Source organism: Oenanthe melanoleuca, chromosome 4, assembly GCF_029582105.1.
Source record: "Oenanthe melanoleuca isolate GR-GAL-2019-014 chromosome 4, OMel1.0, whole genome shotgun sequence".
Taxonomy (NCBI): Eukaryota; Metazoa; Chordata; class Aves; order Passeriformes; family Muscicapidae; genus Oenanthe; species Oenanthe melanoleuca.
In genome coordinates, this window is record NC_079337.1 from 61,884,771 (window position 1) to 61,910,622 (window position 25,852).

The 25,852-nt window shown below is 38.2% G+C and overlaps 1 protein-coding gene across 5 annotated transcripts in view; it reads right to left on the reverse strand.

Moving 5' to 3' along the window:
• Positions 1-25,852, reverse strand: part of NSD2 (nuclear receptor binding SET domain protein 2) — a 98,183-nt gene that overhangs the window by 45,356 nt on the left and 26,975 nt on the right. For 4 of the 5 annotated variants that reach the window (XM_056490958.1, XM_056490959.1, XM_056490961.1 and 1 more), the window contains one exon: positions 13,188-13,813. In XM_056490958.1, coding sequence (XP_056346933.1) covers positions 13,188-13,784 — 597 coding nt within the window. In that variant the 5' untranslated portion in view covers positions 13,785-13,813. The remainder of the gene's footprint in view (positions 1-13,187; positions 13,814-25,852) is intronic. The other variant, XM_056490960.1, reaches the window with a different exon arrangement.

A 25,852-nucleotide genomic window follows, 5' to 3' on the forward strand; every position in this document is an offset into this window, starting at 1 on the left:
AGTCTGAAACTCATTTTTAATTTATGACTCCCTGTATTATTCAGAAAGTGCAACTAAGCTACAAAGATTTATGACTCTAGTCTGAGAGGGAGCTGGCTGGAATAATGAAAAGGCTCTAGCAGTGCTTCTAACTGCAGCATAATATAAAAGGGTTGGCAGTACAGGGGTAAATATTGCATTCCAATGTGTCTACAAGCACTTCAAAAAATTTTAGAAATGCCTAGAATTATTTTAATGTACTAGATCATGATAAAAAACGTGAAAATGACAGGCTCTGACAAAACCTGCAAGGTTTATCTATGGCAGGTTTGGTGTACTTATGTTTTTTTCTATTGATAAAACATTCATATTTTAAAAGAATGGCAAAATACAGCACAGCATTCTATATCAATGGAGCTCTCATATGAGATTTTTTAAAAGTCTATAGAAAATGTCACCACTTTCTCACTTCCATCTTACTTTCCCACACCGTTCTGGTATAGTTTGATTTTCTCATTTTTGGGAATTGCTCTGATGTATTCAATTGGTATCTCAGCAGTAAACAATGAGGTGCAATTCCTGGAACCCACTTTGGACATGCAGCTGTAGGACATCAACAGTTTCTTCAATACCTCCTCTCAGAAACACTTTTGCAAACCATAATTGTAAAATACCTGCAATATACATGCAGTCATAGGTATAGATCTTACTTCAGTATCCAGGTAGGATTATTTTAATTATTAATACAAGGGAGAAAGAAATTACTTCTAAACAAATTTGCCACCCAACTTCCTCAGGTATCTCTCTTCTCATACACGGAGGACTGAAGCATCTTTATGAGATGCATTTTTAAAGAATAGGAGATCACTGCCAAGTTACAAAGTGGTACAGGAAAAAAGGTAATTTGGCTTGCAGTTTCTTTTTTCTTCCAAAGGAAACTGAAATTGTTGTTTAGGGAAGTCTGAACTCGTAACAATATGTGGTCAGACAGCACAGGGCATGTGACTGCAGCCATGGAAGATGGAGAGGCAGGGCTAGGAGCACAGTCCTGTGAGCTGGGAGCACCTCCTGCAAGGCATGACCAATTCTTCCTGTGATGATACTTCAGCAAACAAATTTAGATAGGAGACTCCTGGTTTAGAACCCAACTGTGAAGAAAGTTTGATTTCATGTGATCTTACCTATTTTAAAATACCTCCCCCTCAAATTTTGACTCCTTTGTGTCTTTTTTATGACTTTTTATTTCTTGAAATTGTTCTTACTTGTAATTAGATCTTCTACCCATTAATGTCAACAGGCTTCCTGTGCTGCAGAGGAGCACAGAAAACTCTCTAGCTCTGTCACTGCTAAGTAAGTCTGGACTGCCCTGCATATGTTCCATCCCATTACATTTTACTGCAGTTTTGCCAGAATTAAAACCATTTAATTGCAGAATTTCTTCCACCTCTCCTTCCTTAATTACAGGCAAGCACTGCAGCCTGAGGAACTCTCACCTCAGCCACCCTAGTCATCATCTTAGCCCCAAACTCTAAACCAGTTATTCTAAACATCAGAAATAAACAGCTTGAGATCAGATTACTTTTCTACTTTAAGGAATTTGAGGATTTTGCTCCTGTTTGAACATGAGACTGCAGAGGATTTACCTACATGGGGAACACCGAGGTGAAGAGGTGATGACTCCCACACAGACTAATCCTAACACTGCCATTCCACAGGCTTTGCACTACTCAGTGTGGCAGACACAGAAATTCCTGACTGGAGTAATGAAACAATTGCTTGGAAAGGCAGCTCGATGGATTTCAAGTTTATTTTGTCCAGGAGGATGTGGAGTGTGAAAATCGAGTAATTACTTTATAGCAACTGAGTTTTCCTTTGAGAAATTGTGACTGGAAGAGAAGCAGCACCCTCAAAAACTCATCTGGGCCAGCAGCTGCAACAGGCTGAGAAGGACTGAAAAATAAACCAAAATTTAACATGCCTTTCTTCTTTCCTTAGCATATGACAGATTTATTTGTCATTCCCTCAGCACTTTCACAGGCAGTGAGTGACAGGCAGATTGAAAAAAATTTACAACACTGCTGTCAACATTCTACCAGCCCAAAGAAGAGGCTTAGCCATAGAAAACACAAGAATTTAATTAACTTTGGCTACACTTGCTCAAAAGAAACCAATCACCTTCCATTTACTTCTGATCTGCTAACAAAAATGATGAGACAAGAACACACCATGAATAATAGGTAATTTCTAAGCTTAAAAGTATCTTAAAATGACCAAAACCAACTCATTTAAGGACAGCATCTTCTTTACTGTATTGAGAGCTTTAAGTTTGCTGGTAGACTGCCACAGAAACACTATGATGAGTATTTAGTAAACAAGGGAGAAAGGTAATTTTTTTAAAAACACCTGGAAGGCTTATTAGGTGATGTCAGATTGAGATGACTTTATCCCTTTCAAAAGAAATCAGTGGTGTTTTGTATGTATTCCAGCTGTTTTGTGTATATATGCTCATGTGCACATATATACAAGGAATTACAACCCTTCAAAATTATTGCAAATTACCTTGAGCATTGAAGAACTACTACTTCACTAGCTTGAAAAGCTATAGAAATCAGAAAAAAAAATCTTTCCCTGCTAATTGTCATAAAGGGATTATACAAAGAACAATGTTGAGAAATGGGGAAGAGAACATCACAGGAATTTAATATTGGACAAAAAAGTATGAACCATTCAGACAAGTGAAGACACTAAATGCTCTTTTCTGTTTAATGTAACTAGGAAGTACATATTGAAGAGCTTAAACTGCAGACATCTGGTATTTCCCTTTACATTTCCAATTCAGTTTCACTCTGTACCAAAGAACTTCCACTTTCACTAGAATAGAAGACCCTGCCACAAACACAGACTGCTGGAGATCCAGTTGCAGGCCAGGACAAAAACAAAGCTTCTCACATTACAAAGAAACTAAACCAAAATAATCAAGGCCCCTAAACAGAATATATAGAATTAAAATGTATTTTGAATTGAAGTTAGAACACACAAACTTAGTCAAACCTATTTCTTTCCCATGAAAAATGCTAAGATTGGTTGCTGACCAAACACACGTTATTTTTCTTTTCCTGCTATCTACTTGTGTTGTGCTTCGTCAACTAAAACTCCTATTGTCTCTCATGGACCTGTGAAATGAAAATAAAAGTGAAAATATTTTATCTTGTCTTGCCTGTCTATCAGCACAGACAGAGAATTAAGGAAATGGTTGTAGAAAAAAAACTTCATTCCTTTCAGGAGAGGTGGTTGGTGTGTTTGGAGAAGGGAGCAACAGAAGAGAAAAGATTATTTTTTGTAATATTTTGCCACTTGAATTCCCCATGACATTATAAGTTAAAACCCAAAAAAAAACTAAAGTAAAAGGACAACAATCCCATGCTTTCCTTCCTCAGAAAACCACCATAACAATTATGTTCTGAGAAAAGCTCTTGTTTCACGAAAATTCAGGAATTTCTTATGACAAAAGACGAATCAACATCGAGTCTTCAGCCCAAGGAACCCAGGGATGCAGCTGCTGTCCCCAGAGTGCTGCCTGTCATTTCACACAGAGAAATGGCTGCTTCTCACTCTGTGACTGATGACAAAAACCTCATTAACTCAAATCACTTCAAACCCCAAAACTACAACTACAGCTGATCAAAAGCAAAGCAAGCTCCTGAATATGTACTATTGCTTCAAATAAAAAAAGTCTGTTAAGAAATGGCCAGTGCTCATTCTAAGTGACTCTGTCTATAAAAATACAGTATCCTCACAGCTCTTATTGCCTAAGTGGTTTTTATTTTTTTTTTTTTAATTTTAATTCACACATTGTAACAAATCTGTTTACACCCAGAGGGCCTGAGAGGCCTATGTTTATCCAAATAGCTCCCACCTTCTTAGACAGTAAATGCATTAAGAATAAAACTAAAGTTTTTTTCACTTGTTATATTCTGTTCACTAAGTAATGGAAGAGTTCTGTGCAATTACATACTTGGCAAGCCACTGCCTACAGAGAGAATGTTTCAGGCAGAAGAGGAAGGAGTAAACAGAACCTCACAAGATTAAGGAAAATGTGGAATTACTACTACAAAGTTGAGAAATAAAGAAAGAAGCAGTGAACTGGCAAAGTTTTATGTTCCATCTTCAATAAAACAGAAGAGGACACTTCAACAGAGCATTCAAAAGACTGCACCTCCCAAAAGGCCATTGCATCCATATCTGCACAATTAAATCTGCAACAACCTCATAAAATATACAGTGAGGTAAAGACTACTGAGGGGGAAGAGGACATGAAATGTCTCCTTCAAAAGAGAAAAGCAAACAAACCCTATTCTGAATTGGCTTGTTAAGTTTTTCAGATTTGTAATTGTTTTATACTGAACTAGAGATTTAACTAAAATCTTCCAAATTCAATTTTGAGAGCAATTGCATTAAATGTATTTCATCAAGTTCTCTTTCATTTTCTTCTATCACTAACCACTTACTCAGTTTCTTCTATCACTAAAATGTGATCAAATCTAATAGTATGAAAATTATGTTTGCAGAAGACAATATATTTTCATCTTCCTGCCACAACCCAAATTTCTTTTTCCCCTCAAGGTGCTTAGATAGTAAAGCTATAAAATAGTGTCAAAAATGCAGAAGAAAAATCACTGCACATCTGAAAACTCTTCTTTGCTGGCTGAGGCTGTTTGAAACCACATATTAAGTTTTATGACAATGGGTTTGTTTCTTCTGTTTCAACAGCAGGCTGAGTTCACCATGCAAGACCCTTCTCTCCAGGAGGGAAAGCAAACAAAAGACAGTAACATTCATTTAAGTTTAGACAGGGATTCAGAATGTAGGTTGTGGATTTTAAAACAAGACAGAAGCTCAAATTTGTCTTTGAAATTAAGCAGTAAATTCCTGGTTTAATTTAAATTCTTTTTTTTTTTTTCTGGCTTTGGTTCCCTCATTAGCAAGTCTTTAGCAGATGAGAAAACTTCACTTAAAAGCAAATCTGTCTACTCAAACCAGCAGTCCTCCTTTACCCAAACACTGTGTAAGCAAGTATTTCAGACATAAACTTAACATGATATTTTAGTAACTAGGACACAACTCTTTTTTCAGAGTAGAGTTGAAGAGCAACAGATTAAATCACTCACAGATTGAGTAAAATGTGAGTTCTGGAGCACTTCCCAATCCTCAATCTTTCTTAAAAACGTGGAGATTAGTTTTTTTCAGCTGTTTTACTGAATTTCTGCATTTTTATTTAGATGACCTCCTAAATTTTAAGTTACTAGCTTATTAATGAAAGGTTCCACGTTTCAGAAATTTAAACAAGATAATGTTTGATCAGAATGAATAAACCCACCTTTTACAGTGAGTATTAGAAAAAGATTTCTGCCTATATCCCATGTATCTAACCTTCACCCACCCTGAAAGGTTTAAACTTTTGATGTGGTATCTGGGTATGTCAGACAGTGTGGATACAAGATGCTACAGAAGTCTGTAAAAACATAACTTAGAGCTATGAAGAACTCTGGCATGAGAGATGATTACTTCTGAACCATTTCCATATGAACTTCACACAGGATAACAGAATGAAAGCTAAATCATCTCAGCACACCTACAGATTTTCAGAATGCCATATCCATATGTAGCTGGTTATCTGCATGTACCATGATTTCACATTCTGCAAGATCAGAATCTGTAAGAGGATCTTATCTTTAGCACTTTTCTACACCCTTACAGAGTCTTCCCAAGACACTTTCTGAACAGGTAATCTCCTCTTGGCAGCTCACAAACATCCAGGACAGCATGGGTGCATGTTCTGAATCCTAATATTGTTAGAAAACTGAAAAACTCAAGTACAGACAGCACTGCCAAAAGGCCACTATATATACAGGACACTTTTCTGGGGAAGGCAGAGACTTATCTTTACTTATTTTTTTAAATAACAAGAACACTTCTGAAGGCAGCTGACTAAGCTTAAACAGAACAAATGCTGATTTGGCATAAAAGGGCTCTGTTATTTAACCAATATTTTGACATAGTCCAAGTATTACCTTGCTTTAGAGACCAGACCTTTAAAATGAATTCCCATACCTGAGAAGTTTCACAGGTTGTGCTGTTACATATACCTAGCAGGTCTCCTCTTCTACAGATGAAATGCCAAATCAGTGGTTAATAGGCCTGAGACAGTGGGAAGACAACCAAAAAAATCCTGAACAGATAGACATTACTATAACTTGGCAAAGCTGAAGCCTATTTCTGAAACATCCCTTATTTCCAGCAACACAAATTACAGAAAACCTGGGAAACCCCAGCCCCATGTGAATATTTAAACAGGACAATCTTTGCAGTGCAAAATCGTGATGTACAGAACCAAAGTGCTGTCAATTCCACCAGAACTAAGATCCCAAATTGTTTCACTTCATCACAAGCATACACAACACACACTCAAGTTGACATTTATTTACCAAACAAACAAAGCAGCAAAATATAAACAAAATCAAGCTTTTCTAGCAATAATTGCTGCTATGAGGTCATAAATTCCCTTCCTCACATGAGCACAGCAGAGCTTGTTTAACAAAGATATGAGCAAGATTCAGTTTTCCCTCTTCCAGTCAGCTTCCAAAATAGTACTTTTTAAAAATGGTCCTTCTGAGAAGGGGATTAATTTCTGATTATTGACAACCTACAGCTTTAGTTACTGTTGTTTTATCATGCATGAGAGCACAACTCCTGTAGGTACTTCAGGTATTTGCAGAAAGGAAAACTATAAAAGTTAGCCCAGTTGGATCTCTTTACTTCTAATAGAAAGATAAAAGATGGTAATAGACAAACGTAAAATTAGTGTCTGTGGACAAAAACCTCTATTGGAGAACGTAAAGTTCATCTGCCCTACATGAAATCCACCCTAAAACAAGGAAACTTGTAAAGGAGGCTGAACCCACTGCTCCAAGACAGATCAAAATATTTTGCTTTTGCTACTTTGCCTAAGGGTTACTACAAAATATCTTTCTTTCTTGACAGAAGGGGGCTATAAGGGCCAGAAATTACATCTGGTACAGATCACTAATGTTTCCCAAATATCTGCCTGTAAATCCATCCAAGTAACACAACCCTGAACTGCAGATCTAACTCCTTGCTACATGTGAGACTCAGACATGCATTATTTTGGTTAAACAGAAGACTGAGCAGAGCAACAGAAAGGCTTTGCCTTATCTTGGACAGAAAGAGCCCCAGTGAAACAAGCAGCAAATTCCTTGCCAAATCAACCTATAATAGTCAGAAGAGGAGGAGGAAAAGGAAAAATCATGACATTACCTGTGCAATGACTGAGAATAAATCTGGTCAGCTTATAAAACCAGAAACTGCCATTAATCTCTCAACACCATCTGCTGCTGACATGTAAAGGGAAGTTATTTCTAAGTAAGATGGCTTACTTGCCACTTTACTTCATCTGTCATGTCCACCACAATACCCAAATGAACAAAATAAAATAGAAAAAGCTTTGGAATGCACAAATCAATGATAAATTGAATATGAAAAAATACAAGAGATGCTGACATTTTTTGAATTTGACTTAGCTACATCTGGTCAGTTGTTTTATACAGCAACCTCATTCAGTGTTCAGAAGTAGTCAATAATCAATCATATGCTAAGTATTACTTATAATGAAAAATAATGAAATTCAGAACAATATAGTAAATCATTAACATGCCACTGTATGCATTCACAAGACATTTGTATTTTGAATGTACTCTATCATTCTAGTTCCTTATTCTAAAAAAAACCACAAGACAGCAGAACCCAAATGGCAGCACAGTTCAGACACAGGGTAATACAAAGCAGCATTCTGGAATTGCTTCTGTAATATGTGAAACAACACACTAGGACTGGCCAAGGTGAAATTAAAATTTCAAAGAACAGGTTTGTGAGAAATCTATGCAACAATCAGAGAAGTCCATGATCCCTGTCTCTATTATTATGGGAGGATCTAGCAAAACGAGTAGGTAGCAATTGAAAAGGTGAAAGAGCTGCTCTATTGCCCTGTTACTTAATGCAATGGATTGAAAAAGCTCACACTGGCTCAAAAAGAACCTGAGGTCTCCTCCCATGAATTCAGCCATCTACAGCCATTACATACAAAGTCACCAGCTCCAGGAACCTCTGAGTCACAAACTGCTGGAGGCTGAATATATTCAAAAGGAGCATCACTCCATGATTTGAGTTATCTGTACTCTCCATTATGCCTCCCCCACTGAACCCTACCCTGAGCTGAGGTGCTGAATCAAATGGCTCCTTGATCCAACTTGGTGTTGCCATTCTTAGATAATATTTTAGTCAACACTTCAAGATATTATTTCATACTCGATTTGCATTCTCCCACCAATGTGCTTATGGAGAGGACAAAAAATGTATTTAGGTAATACTTACTGAAACAACAGTTTTACGTAAAAAGTGTACTTTATTCAGCCACTTTTACATACAAGAACAGGAAGTCTGGTATGGAAAGCCTAAACAAATACTCAGGCTTTCTGCAATTAATTTTGTAGCCACTCTGAGAATACTCACAGCTTCTAATTTCCCCTCAGACCAGTATAATGCTGTATGCTTTTTGGTGTTTCTTAAAGAACAAGTGGTTCTTTAAGATACTTTTCCAATGAGGCATTAAGAAAAAAAAAATTAAAGTTCTGAAGTAACAATTACTGCTGCACATCATGAGCTGCTTAGCACTAAAAAGTTCTCAAGGCTTAGCTAAACTTAATCCTTTACTAAGGGCTAATGCAAAACAGTAGTTCAGAAACTCTTCCAAAAAGGATAAGAAATTACTTCTCTTGTTTCTGAAGGGATCACCCAAGAGAGACTTTTAGGATTACTCCTTCTCCTTTGGCAACCTGGTGATATCAGCCACACAGCCTGTGTTATCACTCACCTGAGGACAGGATCTGATACCTCAAGATAGTCTACTAAAAAGGAAAATATAACTGAGTTCATTTTATCCTACAGCTACAGATCCTGACTCCTGTGGTAACTTAGCTGCACATTTTGTGACAATTACAGTAGCTGTACTTTACCAGGAATTCCTAACAACTGGTGATAAGAAACAATTAAGTCCTTTCCCTGAAAACACATACTTATTTTACTCATTTTTCTTTTTATTTTTGAAATTAAGAAGACAATTAAGAAGACAAAATGAGCAATCTCAGGATCTGTCTGTATCATCTGCAATGGGATAATAAAACATTTGATGAACTCCATTTTCCAATATTACAAAGGGAACTTGTTGCTTTGTGCTAGCCTCTACTGATTAGATGCAAACATCAGAGAAACATCATCACCTTCAGTGGTCCCCAGCCTCCTGTATTTAGTTACCACAGACACAATTAGAAGATCATCTTCAGACTGTTTCAGTTCTACCCTTACTGGGTTTTTAAATTTTTGCCAGTATGTAGATATTGGATATAATTGAGCTAAGCAGAAAGTTTTCCTCTGTGAAGATGAAACAGCAACATAAACATATGACAAGGACCACTGGAATTCCTCCAGCAATTTGCAACTGCCCACCATGTAGCTACTGCAAGGTCATTTATAGGCCATATCCTGCAGAGAGAGAGTAAAAACCTGCCAAGTTTCTGGTCTAATACTAGAAGAGAACTACAAGGAAAGTGGATAGGAAGCTATGTGGAAGGTAGAGTTGTTGGATCATGTACATATATTACACAGCTGGAAACCTTAAACTAGCAAGTAGAGCAGAGTGTGGACTTCCAGGTTTGTTCTGGACACAGTTGCTGCTTTTGTGAGCTACTGCACCCGTGCTGGGAAGCCAGGCCAGGAAGCCCAGCCAAAAGGGCAAATTGCCACTTGTAGGCCCATCCCAGCTTCTGCAGAACGAGCTCAGCTGTGCCAGGATCACATACTGGGCTGCTCCCAGTCAGAGAGCACAGACCTATCCTGGGACCCACAGCAGGAGAGCTGCACACACACACATACATATATATATACACACACACACACACTCTCTGTTTCCTGTACAGAGACTCTGGATTGCTCTAGGGATTGTACTCGGATTACATCATATTAATATATGAAACAAACCTCTGCCATTCTCCTCCAAACAGGATTGCTTCACTTCTAACACAAGCAACGAGGAAGAAAATCTCATTCTTCACTTGTAGCAGAAAGAGGACAAAACCCAGTCCCAGGGCACCCTGGCACATGAGCAGCTACTGGAGCCCACGAGTCTGGCATTGATTCAAACCTCTAACATGACACCCACCACCCATAACACAGAACACTCAGGGGTGCAGTGCCCTGGCATTAAAGTTGCTAAACCAAGCCTTATCATGAGAGGCCTGGATTTTAAAGTCAACTTCCCAGGTGGAGATACTGGGGTAGAGGGAAGAAGGGTGAAAAGAGGGAGGGGATGAGGACAGAGCCACAGGTTGTTCCACTTTATCTCCTTTACCCTGGGAAAATGAAAGCATTACAGCTGTTTCTCAGAGGCCTGGAAAAGCTGGTGGTTATCAACAGAAATCTAACTCACATCAGAGCTGGGCAGATCACATTTATTCCCAGCTGAAAACCAACTCACAGACAAAGTTTTAAATAGCCTTCATTTTTGTTAACAAAAAATGCCCAAACAACAAGAACACCCAGCAGCAGAGCACTGGAACATTTGTTACATGATATGTCTCACCTCAGTGCAATAGAAATCTGCTGTGTCCATCAGACAAGAGATATAATTACCCTACACAAAAGGCAGCATTTGAATCACGGTCATTTTTGCTAAATCAAAAGAGTTAGAGGCTGGACAATAAAAAACCAGCTGAAAAATAAAACTAGACAAACAGGTTCTGCATTAACTTGTAACCATCAATAAACAGGTATCTGTTTATTGCAAAATTAATCAACTTTTACTCTAAGGATATTTACCTAATTTCCAATTTGCCACTTTGCCACAATCAGCTATATAAAACCACAGTATGATGCACTAACATTAAGGCTTTGGATGCTGGCCATGAATTAACAGCTAGAGCCTGAAACCAAAGAACACTGATACTAAGATATTACAGTTATCAACACAGAAAACACATTTATGTCACAAGCCTGACAAGTACATGTGGAAAAGCATTTGAAAAATCTCCTTCACATGTTTCCTCATGTTGTTTCTCCTTACTTTAAACCCACACACTTGCAAACCCTCCCTATGAGACAAAGAAAAGCCCCAGGTTTTTTCAATCAAGGAATTGTATAATAAAAAAAAAAAACATCTTGCGACCTTTAAATGCTTCTCCTTTTGACCTTTGTGCTTTAAAGTGAACAGTGCTAGGAAAAGAAGCCAGAAGCATGACCCCCTGTTTCAAACTCTGTGAAAAGAGCAGGGTTGCAATATTGCAAGGTCTGAGATCAAGCAGGTGGTTGCCTTGATTCAGGGGTTTAGCATAGGAGCAAATAACCCCATTACTCACCAGCTACCAAGTCCCAGCCACTCTGGGAAACAGCACTGATGTGGTTTTCTCCTGACCATTTCTGCCCAAAAGACAACTCAAAGAAGCCAGACAAACCTTTCTTTTCATTTGAAATGAACTGTGCACCAGGAAAAATTAAAATGCCACTCTTAATGGACAATCAATGCAAAAGGCTTCAGAACAAACTGCATAGGTGGACATAATTAAAATCACCTCCTCTTTATGAAAAAAACAAACTAACAAATCCACACAAATATGCTCCAGTTATCAATGCTATTAAACATGCCACCTTTTAGTCCAATTTATCCTCATTAACAATGAACTGGACAAAGAATTACTCGAAATACTGACTCTGCCCATACCTTTTACCTTTGAGTAATGATTCAGGAAAGTCTGAACCAGTCAGTGTTAAAACATTCTCCTTAACAAAATTCAGGAAAACAAAATCCTTAACAACATTCCTGAAAACATAAACATTAATAATTTTAGGATAAATTATACATTCAAACCATAAATAAATTATAAATATTTCTGATACCTAGAAACACATTTTCACTGCTCTGTGAACTCATTTATTATTTAGTTTTATTGAAAAGAACTGTAAATAAAATCAGCAATACAGCAGCTGTGTTTCTTTTCTCTATGTGCAACCTTAGAAGAAAGTAAAACTCAACAAGGCTGTGTTAATGGTAGGACTGGATGGTCTTAGAGGTATTTTTCAAGCCTCAATTCCATGATTAACTGCAGCTGACAGAAAACTGTAATTCACATTCTGTGTTTAAGGTGTGCAAAACCAGGAGCTTTTAACAATCCAAAGCATTCATTAACATTTACCATTGTTATACAACACCATTCTGAATTATTCACTGAGAAACTTAATATACATAGAAGTATCCCTGCTATGTAGGGTTTTTCCTCTGGGATAAAATTATTGCAAACCACATTCCTTTAAATGGAGTCTAGCAACAAAACCTAAATAAAGGGGGAAAGGGGTTCCCAGCAACACTCTTACTTACCACTTGGTAAGGCAAATTTAAAAAAGTAAAACATCCATTTCTGCCAATGTTTAAAAGAAGCAAAAAACTAAGGAGCTTGACCACAAAATTAATGACACCAAGTACAAGATCTAGATATTTTAAATTAAAACAAATTACTGGGTTATTGCAAGCAAAACCAGCTCTTCTCAGATGACAAATAGGCATAGGGACTACATTCCAATTGCCAAAATCTGATGGCAAAGAAACTGGCTAATCAGCCAATTAACTGCTGATTTTCCTTTTAATTCAGAACCAGAAACAGAGAAAAAGGCAGCTATTTTTCTCAAACATCTGCTTACTTAGAAGCCAGAATACCTCACTCTCCAGGAGTTAAAGACCATCTCTAATTGTAGAGGCCTCCTCAGCTCCCTTGCTCAGGTGCACATCCTGACTAGGTCTTGGCTACACACTGAGAGGAAGTTTCTCTTTCATACATCCAAATCACCCACACATCCTGATTTGCTCTGGACACTTACTTTACTGATCTGGAAACAGAATTTACAGGGTATCCCTATCCTGGGGAAGAACCAGATACCAGAACTAGAGTGCATTTGTCATTTGTTAAGACAAAGATAGGCATAAAAAATGACTCCCAGTTTGTAGGAAGCATGAATGACCATACAAACACTGAAATTCCTGCATGATTAACAAACATCACAAAACACAGAAAACATTTCAAAAGTACTACCTTCTTTTCAGTGGTGCTTGAAGTCTTTGTTACTAAAGCTGTTTCTACAAGACCCTCCTCAAGTAAGGAGTCATATTTTATGCTTCTTTTTCTGCTTCTCCTCTCCTTGTTTGCTGGCTTTTGTTCATTTTCCTCCGACTGAGACACATCTGCACCATTGTCTCCACAAATGGAGGACTCAAAAAGAGGCTTCCCATTCATGTAGGTTTTAGTGATTTTCAGCTTTATTTCTGGAGAGCCATTCTTGATAGGAGTAGTGTTGGGGGGTGTTCCAACTCCCTTTATTTCCTGAGGTTCAAAGCGCAGCTTGGCATCCTGGGCCCCGGACTCGCCATTAAACACCCGAGAGGTCAGATCTTTCAATTTATCAGCTGGAATAAATGGAAGAGTCTCATGGCCATTGTATTTTTGCATGACACCTTCCTGTAGAGTGGCAGAAAGTTGTGCTTTGCCCAAGTAGACAGAACATTCACGATTCACTTCACAATTCTGAGGTTTCCCATTGGTATTTCCAAGGATTTCTGGTACCTGCTTCATTTTGATGTAGTTAATTTTTTGAGTTAACAGTTGAGAACTTCTTTTGATGCTAAAGTCCATTCAGCCCAGATGTTTCCAGTCTTACACTGCTATATTAAGACAAAAAGACAGAAAATATTTTTAATAAGAAATGTCAAAAGCTATCAAGTATTCAGATAGACATCAGCACTAATATAAAACTCAATGTACTGCATTAGTTTTACTAAAAAAAGCTTTGTTTACAATCTTCAGAGGCAAAATGCCTTAATATCTGTTAATATGCATTACAAAAAAGTCCAAGAAAAACAGATTTATGAATCATCAATTTTATTAAATCTGAAGTGGAAAGCAAAATCACAGCTTTCATTTTAACCATTTGTTAACCATCTACAGCATGAGTCTTGCCTATAATAATTACACAAAGGTACTGCAGTATATAAAACAAGTAAGAGGTTAGAACTAAGATAATATCATTAGTAACAACATAAACCAGATGAGTTTATCTCCAAGAGGTTGTGGCAGCACAGAAACCCCACAGGCTGTGTTCCTGTAGCACCTACACTATGGACAGCAGCATCACAAGCTTCCCTTCCTCACTCTACAAACAGCTCTTCAATCTTCCATCAAAGCTCACCCCCTGCAGAAACACTACAGCTCAGTCTCCAGACACTTCCCAAAGCATTCTGGCCATAAGAATGAATAAAGGGTGAGCCTTTGGGGCCAGGAACACCAGCCCACCTGGAAATGGATAGTCCTTCATTCAGGCCAGTGACCACACTGGGTGAAATTTAAATGATCAAAGCAACTGCTAGAATTTCAGATTCTTCATGGCAACAATATCATCCAACACCCACTTTTCATACAGAAATTTGCAAACATGCAACAAGCTAAAACTGCACTATTTTCTGCCCTAAACAGGTTCTCCAAGGGTTTTAAAAGCTAACCCTGCCCTTTTCAACATTATGCCATTGTAGCAAACAAATCAATCTAGCAGAATGACTCCTTTGTGCTCCTAAACCAGGCAAGAAGACGGTTTCAATTTTTAAAATTTACATGTACAGGTTTTTGTATTACCAGGTCCAGTATATACATGATATAAAAAAATAAACCATCATGAATATTATGAAAGCTCAGCAGAATAATCATCATATGCATGCTCAAGGTAACCAATTTCATATATGATTAAATCCAAGGACTGTCATATCGAATCAAAAATTCATCACATCTAGACTCGTGTGCTTCCAAAAAAGTGCAGTAAAAAGCCATGATGAATAACTATTGAATTGTCAGTTGCTATGGAAGAAATCACTTCTGAATCTCACCTTGTTGATTAATGCACACAGTTATAATGCTTACAACTGGCATATTCCTCCAACTTGCATTTTTGATAGCTCTACATCAGGAGTAGCAGTGTAAACATGTTCATAACTGAGCATTGCTGTAGCCTGGCAAAGCTTCTTAAGGATGTCAGCCTGAATTCAAAGCAGCTGATGAACATGAAACCTTTTCATTTACAAAGATGCAGAAAAAAGTTAAAAATCATAACTCCATCACTCCTTAGCAAATGCTCCTATCTACCTAACATGCTGCTCTAAAATATCTACAAGAAAAAAAGGTATCTTGCCACACAAGCTATATAGACTCATTTGAGAGATGAAAATCCTTCCTTCTCCAGGCACAAACAGCAGTCTGAAAATCTGGCATAAACAAGGCAAGAACAGCAAGTGTACCTGAACTCCAAGTGAATCTGCAAGAGAAAAAGTTCTAATCTTTCTTTAGTCAGATGAAGTCTGCATTACCAACAAAATCTCTGATAAAATGAGTAGACAGCAGCCAACTATATTAACTCTTCTTAAGAGGAATCAGGAGATAAAAGGAAACTCAAAACTCAACCAGAACAGCATAAGTGACTAAACCAAAAGAGAATTCATCACAACATCTTCTCTGAAAACACGGCCACGAGACAAACTCTCAACCCAATTAGTAACATGACAGTTTTTCAACCTGTGATTCAGCAGATTTTACCAAAACCTTATTTCTCTTAAGAAACAACTAATGACAAAATCTATAAATCTCAGGGCAAAAGGCAGACCTGCTGGGAAGCATGTCACACAGTTATGGAGTGCAGAATTCCTTAAAGAAACTGCCAAAACCAAGAATAAAATAACCAAGACACCGAACTGTTGCTGAATTGGTAGTTCCTTCCCAGGGATTGTGAAGGAGTGATGCAGTTTGATTTGGGATGGAGGTTCGGAATTCTGGACTATTGGTGCATCTGTAGCTCCTTCCCAGGGATTGTGAAGGAGGGAAGCAGTTTGATTTGGGATGGAGGTTCGGAATTCTGGACTATTGGTGCATCTGTAGCTCTTTCCCAGGGATTGTGAAGGAGGGAAGCAGTTTGATTTGGGATGGAGGTTCAGAATTCCAGACTGTTGCTGCATCTGTAGCTCCATTCCCAGGGATTGTGAAGGAGTGAAGCAGTTTGATTTGGGATGGAGGTTCGGAATTCTGGACTATTGGTGCATCTGTAGCTCCTTCCCAGGGATTGTGAAGGAGGGAAGCAGTTTTTTGGGATGGAGGTTCGGAATTCCCTCGGAGGCAGCCGAGCGGCTCCGCGCGGCCGCAGCGCCCTCCAGTGGTGCCGGGCTCATCCCGGCTGAGGAGCAGTTTTTAGGCTCCATTATCAGGGGATGGATTTTGGGGTCGGGCCATCTGCAGTTTCTAATCCACAATTTGTTCTGTGCTGCTTAACCAAATAATAACTCTTACTCATATACATCTTGAAGCTACAAAGCCATCAACCCTGAGGCACACCTCCAAAAAAAAAACCACTAAATAATCCAGTTAGACTGTGTTACCTCTGCACTCGATCTCAGGACACTGGATAAATTAAAACAGGTATCTTAAGAATGTCAAAATATAAAAATCGCCATAGCCACAGAATAATTTAGGCTGGAAGGGATTTCCTCAGATCCTCTATTGCAACTCCTTGCTTAAGCCTGATCAAACTTCTCAAGGCCTTGTCTGAACAATGACCCTTAGATAACCAAGTTAAAAACTATGGCTTAAAAAAAACAAGTTATTCTCTTTCTAGCTAATAAACCTAACAGTATGCATCCCATATCACAAAAACAAAACAAAACAAAACAAAAAAACCCCAACAAAATGAAATAAACCCCCCAAAAAGGACAAATAAGACCATTCAGCGAAAGACCCTGAATTTTTAGCAGTTACTTGAATTTGCCTGATCCATCTGAAGATACACAATTTCCAGAACTTCAGGGATGAAGGTTCACTTAATGATTCTCACTAATATAGGTCACTGAAAACAGCTGAAAACATTGGAAAAGGCTCCTCTAATCACTGGAGCCTAGACACAACAAATCCAGGTAAATACTGGTAAAAGGAAATAATGTACCCACAACAATAGTAAATGGGAAAATGAAGACAAAGGCAGTAATTTGAAACTGTAAAATACCAGAACCAGGAGATACAGATTATAAAACACAGAAAACATGGAAAAGAGACCACTTTTGTACAAAGATTTAATTGAGTCAAATGAGTAGAGGCTCAAAGTAAGAGGCAGAATAATGGGCTAAAATAACAAATGTGAGTACCTAACAGAAAATATAATCCCATGGGGAGATGAGACATGGAGACAGCAATTTGCAGGTTAGTCACCATCTCTAGGACAACCAGGGGGATGAAAATTAGTGATACACATCTCAGTCCTTGTAAAAAATAAGCTACATTATGGGATCTTGGTAAAAGAAACAAGTTAGAAAATCTACACATGGGAATAACAAAGGGTTTCAGGAAAGAAGATCAAAATTGAAGCCAGGTACATTTTCACCACCTTTACTCTACAAAATTTCACAGTAATACTGTAAGGAAGAAGAAAAAGACCAGGCCCTTTGTGAGAAGAGGACACAGAGCAGAAAAGGGGCAGGGAGAAAATAACCACCAAACAAGCAGTGCTGCTGTGACTTTGGAATTAATGCAAGGAGATCCAGAAGCCAAGACATTAAAGAATGAAATAAGATAAATCACAGACAAGATCCGGTTAATTCAAGTTGTAAAAGTATGGTCTTGAAGCAGCTGAGCATACAATTAGATTTGGTAGCTAAAATCTAGTGCACTCATGCTGGACCAGGGTATCACACAGAAGCAAAAGCAACCCCTTATCTTTTTCTAGATGACTCTGTATCTATTGAAAAGGAAAGTGGGGGGAGGGCAGGGAAAGGAAGGGGGACAAAAGCACCACACGCTAGTAGCAGCTAATGAGCTTAAGCCAGTATCGTCCCATACTGAATGTCTGGTGACCCAACAAGTACCATTTTCACTAACAAAGGGGGAAAAAACAGTATAACCAGGAGTCTGCTGAATAAACATGATATTTTGGCATGTGAACAAATAGCATTCAATATGCAAAGGAAGATTTCTTATCAGATGAAGGTCTCCAGGATTTTTAATCAATGACAACTGGACAGCCTTGCAGTGGCTATGTACACATTTTCATACTAAGAAAACAGGTTCTATATAAGGCAAACTATCTTGCAGACATTTTAAATCATGTATTAATTACTTGAAAGTTCATCATCTGACAGGAGTCATGAGCCAAATACAGTTACTGTGCATGTCAGATTCCTCCTTCACTGTCCAGGCCACTATAATTTATGTGATATTTATTAGTCTTTCTTCCACATCTGCTGTAATTTCAGAGATGCTTTTCTGGTGTGTCAGAAATAATGGAGTACTCCATTCCTTTCAATTCTGCCAAAGGGAGGGAACTGAGTAAGTAACCACCAACAAGCATCTCTATTAAATACCACTTTTATTTTGTCTAAGGTTTTTCTTACTCCGGTGAACTACTCGGGATGGACACAGAGGGGTGAAGAAAGAAGGGGAGGATGACACATCTCAAAAAAAATTCACAGTAAGAGAACTTTATCCACAAAAGCTATTTTTATTACTTACAAATCAGGCTTTCAGCTGGCACTAAAAAGCTAATAGATGGCTGCTGCTTTTTTTGTGTTGATTGCTTTCTGATAAGTGTTCTCCATTGTCTCATCAATTTTAAGACAAAAAGTTATTCCTATTTTTAAATCAGAATGAGAGAAAATACTTAACGAGATTAAGAAGATTACAACACTTTTTTGCTAATACATTTGAAAACTTGAGTATGCTTACTCATACTATCTTGTATAGAACCCCTAAAATATCAAATAGAAACAGATAAGTATTTACTATTGTGTAGTACGCTGTAACCGTTCTTCACTAGATTAAAATAATGAAAATTACTACAGGATCCAAACAGAATTTTATTTTAGAAGAAAACACAACTAAAAATTGCACTGCAAGTTTGGCCAAAAGTAGTCACAATCCAGTTTTAGCCAGAAAAATCAAAAGCATCATCTCTCACGAGGAAAAGCATTACTGTAGTAGTTGAGACAGAATTTTAAATACAACAAACCTTTCTAAAAAATTACGAGCACCTGAAGTAAAAACTTCACTAATCATTCAGTAGATATAACAAGATAAAGCACATTTTAAAAACTTGGTGAAAAATGTTAGTGTACTTACAGTTGCACTTACTACGCAATATTACCTGCCACCAAGTATCTGGGGGGGGGAAGTATCCATCTCTAACTTTATTTTAATTTGCTCTTTTTTTTCCTGATGGATAAATTTCCTGAACTTTAATGTCACAGGCTATTTTCATGAACCAAAACAACTATTTACTGCCTTCTTATCAAGACAATAGGTAATACCAACTTGTACATTTAAGAACTGTAAATGGAAAGCAATTTCTTCCCTTTAAGTGCCACTTGCTACTGCAGAAAGCAAGCTTACAAAATGGATGGACTTGCTTTCTCCTTCTTCCTTGGGAAAAGCTTTTGCAACCAATCCTTTTTTGTGGACAAGGCTAGAAGATTCTGTAAGAGGATTCCTCTCCACAGGTTCCTTTTCTTAAAATCACAGAAATATTTTTTTTCCACTGCTGCAGAAATGCAATGTTGTCAGTTCCACTCCTGCTGCTGGAGGTGCGTGAAGCAATGAGATACATTTGAGTAAAATCAAATTCTTCTAAGATGTTGTAATTCTGTCTGAAGAGATCCTACACATACCACTATGGTGGGACCCCAAATGATACAGAAAAGAATGGCTTCTCCTCTGCACATAAGCAGGGAGGAACACTGGTGCCTAATATGGTAGGAACTAGTGAATATACCACCAATATTTAATAAATACAAAAAGGCAGCCCCTAAACCTGAGACTCTTCTGTGTCCTGGAGAGCTCCAAAGGGAATAGTCCCTGTCTAGCAAAATAGGACTCGACAATTCAATACCTCCCTCAGTTTAGGTCTCTGCTCACCAATGAAATGATTAATTTTATCTTTCAGGTGGGCCAGAGTTGTGCACCTGGCATCTACATAGCTTGGGAACAAAGAACCAAACACAATCACACAATCACAGACAGCAGCACTTTGGTGCAGAGTTCTTTATTTATATTGCTTTTTCACCTGGTCTAACACTACTTTCATTTCCCATACTGCCTTTTTTTGTCAGCATCCCACCCCTACTCCTTGCACCACACTTTCAGGATCTGGATCATCTGGCTTACATAATATTCAGTGCTGCAGATAAACACACTGTAATCTGTTTCCTCTTCACTGTGGCCAACGATTCTGCCCTTATTCCCATATGTAGTTGTGACAGGGTAACAATTGCCTAAAGCTTCACCAAGAGAATCATGAAAATTTCTGATCGTGCAAACACTGAGGGAATTGAAGGAAGGGAAAATCAAACCTGGGATGACACCACAAAATGTTACAGGTAATGAATCAAACTGCAGTGTTAACAAAATGTTATCTGCTACACTGCTACAGAAATCAGTGTTTCCCAGATCTGACCAGACAGCAGCTAACTCTAATCCAGAGGCTACAATCATTTTGCCCAGACCCTGACAAGTCTGCTCTCTGTCTATCACAGCATTAAAGCCTGCTCATCCAAGTGGGTGCATTTAAATGCCAGAAGCATGCTTGGTGCACTGGAATCATTCTAGGAAGTGGCAGTGACACTGGTGATATGTGAGGCTTTGCCAACACTAGGAAGGCCCAGCTGTATGTACAGAGAGAGCATAATAATCCTAGAGCAGTATTTGGCCACATCTCCTGCTGTTTACAGAAGCAGCAACACATTGCACTCACAATGCACCTCTCCAATGTGGACAGGTAGTATGTACAAATACCTGATTTCTTTCACCCAGGACATTCAGCTTCACATCTCCTAGCATTACGTAAAGATCTGGAGGGTAAAGTTCACAATAATTAATTCTGACTCCATGGCACTACAGAATTTTACTTACAGATATGCACCATTCACCAAAACTGCACGTATCCACATCTGAACATAACTGACTATGATGTGATCCTGGCCACAGTGTGCTAATTCTGACCCACTTCACACAGACCATAACCATTTACATGCAACTGCATTAATAATTCTATCAATGTATTACCCTGAGGCAAAACACACACACACACACACACACACACACACACACACACACACCTGGCAGATGTATGCCAGGAACACTCAAACAAGACCTGAGATTTCAAACATTAGGTACTTTTTAAACAAATCTAACTACTTGCTATGAAGTGGCCTTTCTGGTTTGGACATTACTTGAAGTATTTCCCTGTGCTGGAGCTTTACCATGCTCCTGCCAAAATGCATTACCATAATTCTCAGGGTTCTTAATTTCTTTTTTATTTCTTTTGCTACATCTTCATAAAAAAATCTCTCAGAAAGTGATTAGTGTAACTGTTAGAGGTAAAAGGTCTGGAATTTGAGTTTTAAGTTTCTGTAGATATAGTGTACCTTACCCATTCCACTTAAAGACAGAAAGATAAAACACTTCCCTGTCTAACAAACCAATTCCTTCCTGCCCACTTTCCAAAACTTCTGTGTAGAGAGGTTTGCAGTGGATATCTCTTACAATTTTTTGCTTTCCTTTCAGCACAGTACTAGCTTTGTGCATTACTTCACTGTCTTATCAAATTTAGTCCTTTGGACAAATTCTGTTGTACATACTTCTCATGGGAAAATCTAGTTCTGACTGTAGAAATAAGTAGTGTTAAGCAATTGCAGTTGCTCTCCTTACTTGCAGAGTTTCTGAAGGCTCAGCTATCACTACCATTTTGAGCTAGGCTTTCACCTGATGAATAGATATTGTACATGCACTTTCAGCTACACATTTTATGACTGGAACTTGTTTTTTGCACTTCAGCTGAATTTCAGTCACATTCCACATTTAATCCCAGCATTTGTTTCTAGTTAGTTCAGGAGTGCTACTATAAACCAGCTTCTGATAGTCTGCATTTTGCACTCACAGAAAAATCACAACATTCATTTCATTCTCAAGTATTTGATTGAAAGCTGTTGGCAACCACTCCATATAGGGAAATGATCCATATTCACATCTTTCACCCTACACTGTTCCACAAGGTTCACACTTTGGCTTAAATCCCTCTGGTTTTATTATCAGACTAGAATCTAGGCATTCTTTACTACAGAGATAACTCCCCAATTTAGATGTTTCTGAGTGCCAGTGCAGTCAGGATCTTTACTCTGATGGCAGCCCACCAAGGCTGGCAAGATCCACAATTGATTTATCTGATACATGATCTTGGGAACCTTAGCTCCAGACTAACCCATGCCACAGCAGGAATACTTACACTTCTGCTTATTAGAATGAATATCTATGTGAAACGGGTCCCAAACACCATGACAGAAGGCTACATGCTTATTCTTTCTAATGTTTCTTTTATTTTTTAATCAGTGGCTTTTCAAAATATTTAAAATTACATTTAAACCACATGAGATCTTCCCTAACCTCAGCCTTTTCTCTTAAAAATATTTTTGTCACAGAATATCTCATCTTCTGTTCCTTTGCATATCTCTTGTTTACTATGGCAGAACTCAGAGAACAGAATAGGATTCACTCCTGTTACGTTCTTTGACTTTGGCAAAGAAAACATGGAATTCTCATCTTAGCCCTCAAGGCCAAATATGTTTGAAGATGATTTGTACAGCCTAAGTTTGGCTCAGCTGGAGCATGGTGCTAAATAATCCAAACATCGTGGGTTCAGTCCCTGTACAGGTCATTCACTTCACTGTTGGACTGAAGGGTCCTTGGGAGTCCCTTCCAACTCAGAATATTCTGTGATTCTCTATAAAACACATTTTTAATGTGTATTTTAGCATGTGAGAGGCTAATATTTTAGTTTTCTGTATAAGGCACAAATCAAAGAAATTTCACAAAAAAAGTTAAATGGTCATCTCTGTCAGCCAACAGAACAAGACATCCTTGTGCTTCTCCAACGAGACACAGAAAACCAACAGTATCCTAGAGACAGCAGAGGAAAAATGGTAAAACTTCTATGGAAATCAAGTTCAATAGCACATCATGCAGCAGTTTTCCAGTAATTTGCCACCTATGTATCCTTACCCCAAATAAGAATATAAAATAGTTCCAATTTGTGCTGGGGAGCCAAATACCAAAGTTCAAAAGAAGATCAAATTGCTATCTTGCACCATGACAAAAATAGGACAAGTTAAAAGGATGGGGACAAAACTAGAAACAGAGCTATCACCTGTTGAGCAATCTTTGCAATTTAAAACATGCTTTAAGTCTCTTATACACTTTACTAGTTTCACAGTAAGTCATATACGAGAACCTGCACCAGTGGTGCCCCAGGGCAAAGTCATTTTGCCCAACATATGAAAACTCTGAAGTACATTAGGTTATTACTTCACTTTTCCATACTCACTAAGTGCAATTTGATTACTGTGAAACATTCAAATATACTTTCAAACACCTACTTTCCACACATAGCTCATCACACCACGGTACCATAAGAACAACTTCCATGCAATGGTATTATTCTTAACATTAGCAAGGATAGCACAAACCTTGCTTTTGGTTCAACCATGATTCACAGGTATTTGTTTATTGCACACAACATGCATTTAAAAAAGAAATTCAGTTTATGTTATAATCTACTGTATGCTTTGGACAGAAGTTGCTTAATGAATGCACCAGAGAGTCAGTAGATTATCTGGTGCTAAAGTTTAGAGTTGCTTGTCGGGAAGGTTAATGCATAGTCCATCATGCACTACTTATCATCACAAGGTATTAATATGTATTAGCATATATTTGTGTTGACCATGAACTTTGAGTATTTTTGTAGCTTGCTAGTCAACCAAAAGGGCAGCAGAATACAGAGTATGGTCTACATTTTCCTTCTACGTATTCCAAAAACTTCTCTTCCTGCTGATGCTAGAAAATATAAATTAACTATTAGAGAGGTTGCCAAACTTGATAAAAACATTAAAAATAACACCTGATGTATAATTTCAGTCATTTCTATCAGTGTAAAACGACAGGGAAAAGGCAAATACATTTATACAGCAACTTCAATGACTGCAGGTCATAGAGAAGCTAATTTGAAGGTGCAATGAAGGGAGAAAATTTAGGTAGTTTCTCTCTTTTCCTTCAAAAATGTTCTCTAAATCAAAACCTTCCAAATAACCATTAACTGTATAAAATAGCTGACTGACCCATTCAAGCACCTACATGACTTTACAACCAGCAGGGTGACTATTGGCACATCAAACAAGGCTGCCCTTACCAGCCCCCTTTTCCAAAGTTCTCTGCAACCATGCACCAAAGGAAATTTGGACTCACCTGTCAAGCTCTGATGAGAAATTATTTTCCCTGTTTACTTCACCACCTGAGCACTTATCCTGGTGCCCTGTTCCTTCTCCACCTCTCATTTACACCACCAAGATTCCATCCTTGGTGAAGACATTTCTCAAAGCTACAGCCTAACTGGAAAATGATGTTCCCTAGAAACATGGGACTTCTTGATCCACTTAGATCTTCTGAGCAACCTGGTCTAGTGCAGGGTGTCCCTGTCCATGGCAGGGGGGTGGAACCAGATGATCTCTAAGGTCCTTTCCAACCCAAACCATTCTCTAATTCTATGATCTCCATTATTCCTTCATCCCAAGGCTAGATTTGAGAATTGTATCAAATCTATCACATCTACGCAACCATAAGGTCACTTCAATTCTCTCTGCAGGAAAGTAATGAAAGAGCTCAAATAGTGTAGCCACAAACACAGTACTAAAACGTGCAGTCATCATCTATGGCATTATTATTAGTCCCACCCAGGCAGTTCTTTATTCATGCCTGATTACTGACTGTTAGGGAATCTGTTGTTTTCAGCAATACCACTTAGTGGATACCCCTCACTGTGCAGGACATTGCTCTTGAGGAGAGCTTCAATTTTTTTTCCCAGAAAAGGCCTGGCCCTTTACCTTGCTCTATACAGGAAATACGTGCAATTTTCATGCATTAAACCACCCTCTATGCTTAAAACCTAAGAAATGTTGTGTAGTTATATAAGCAGGAACAACCAGCAGTGACCAAATTGCTGTAAGAATTCTGTTTGTATCTTCTACTCATCACAACCAGATCCTTGATACAGGAATCTGAGCAGAGCAGGTGAGCATTTATGCACATGGAGCCCCAATAATAGGCTTTGACTGACCACAAGGAAACACACACATTTATCAGGCTGGAGAAATGAGACCTCACTTGGGAAATGAACTGACACTGGTGGAACAAAAAGCAGGCTCAGTGCAAAAGTGAGAGGTGAAAGGGCCACGGAGAAGGGGACACTGAAAAACAATCTCCTCTTGCCATCCCTTTGCTATTTTATTAGCACAGTGTTTTTTTTGGACACACACTCACATGTATGTATATATTCATTATCCAAACACTAGAAAGCCACCCATCAACAGCCACTTTTGCTTCCAGTCTAAGCTCAAGCACGGTTGGTTTTGCTGTAATATCCAGTCTATTGCATGTAGGCAGCAATTGAAATGCAGTCTCACTACCTGCAAAATTACCAATGGCTTCAGAAAGGGCATATAGCCCTACAGACACTAAAATACTTTTTCTTTTAATTCTTACTAGACATTTGTTGGATTCATATTGAGCTAAAAAGAAATATATTTTATTTTTATTTTCCATCTTCAAAGCTACTTTAAACCTGGACCCTTAAAGTATAATGACCT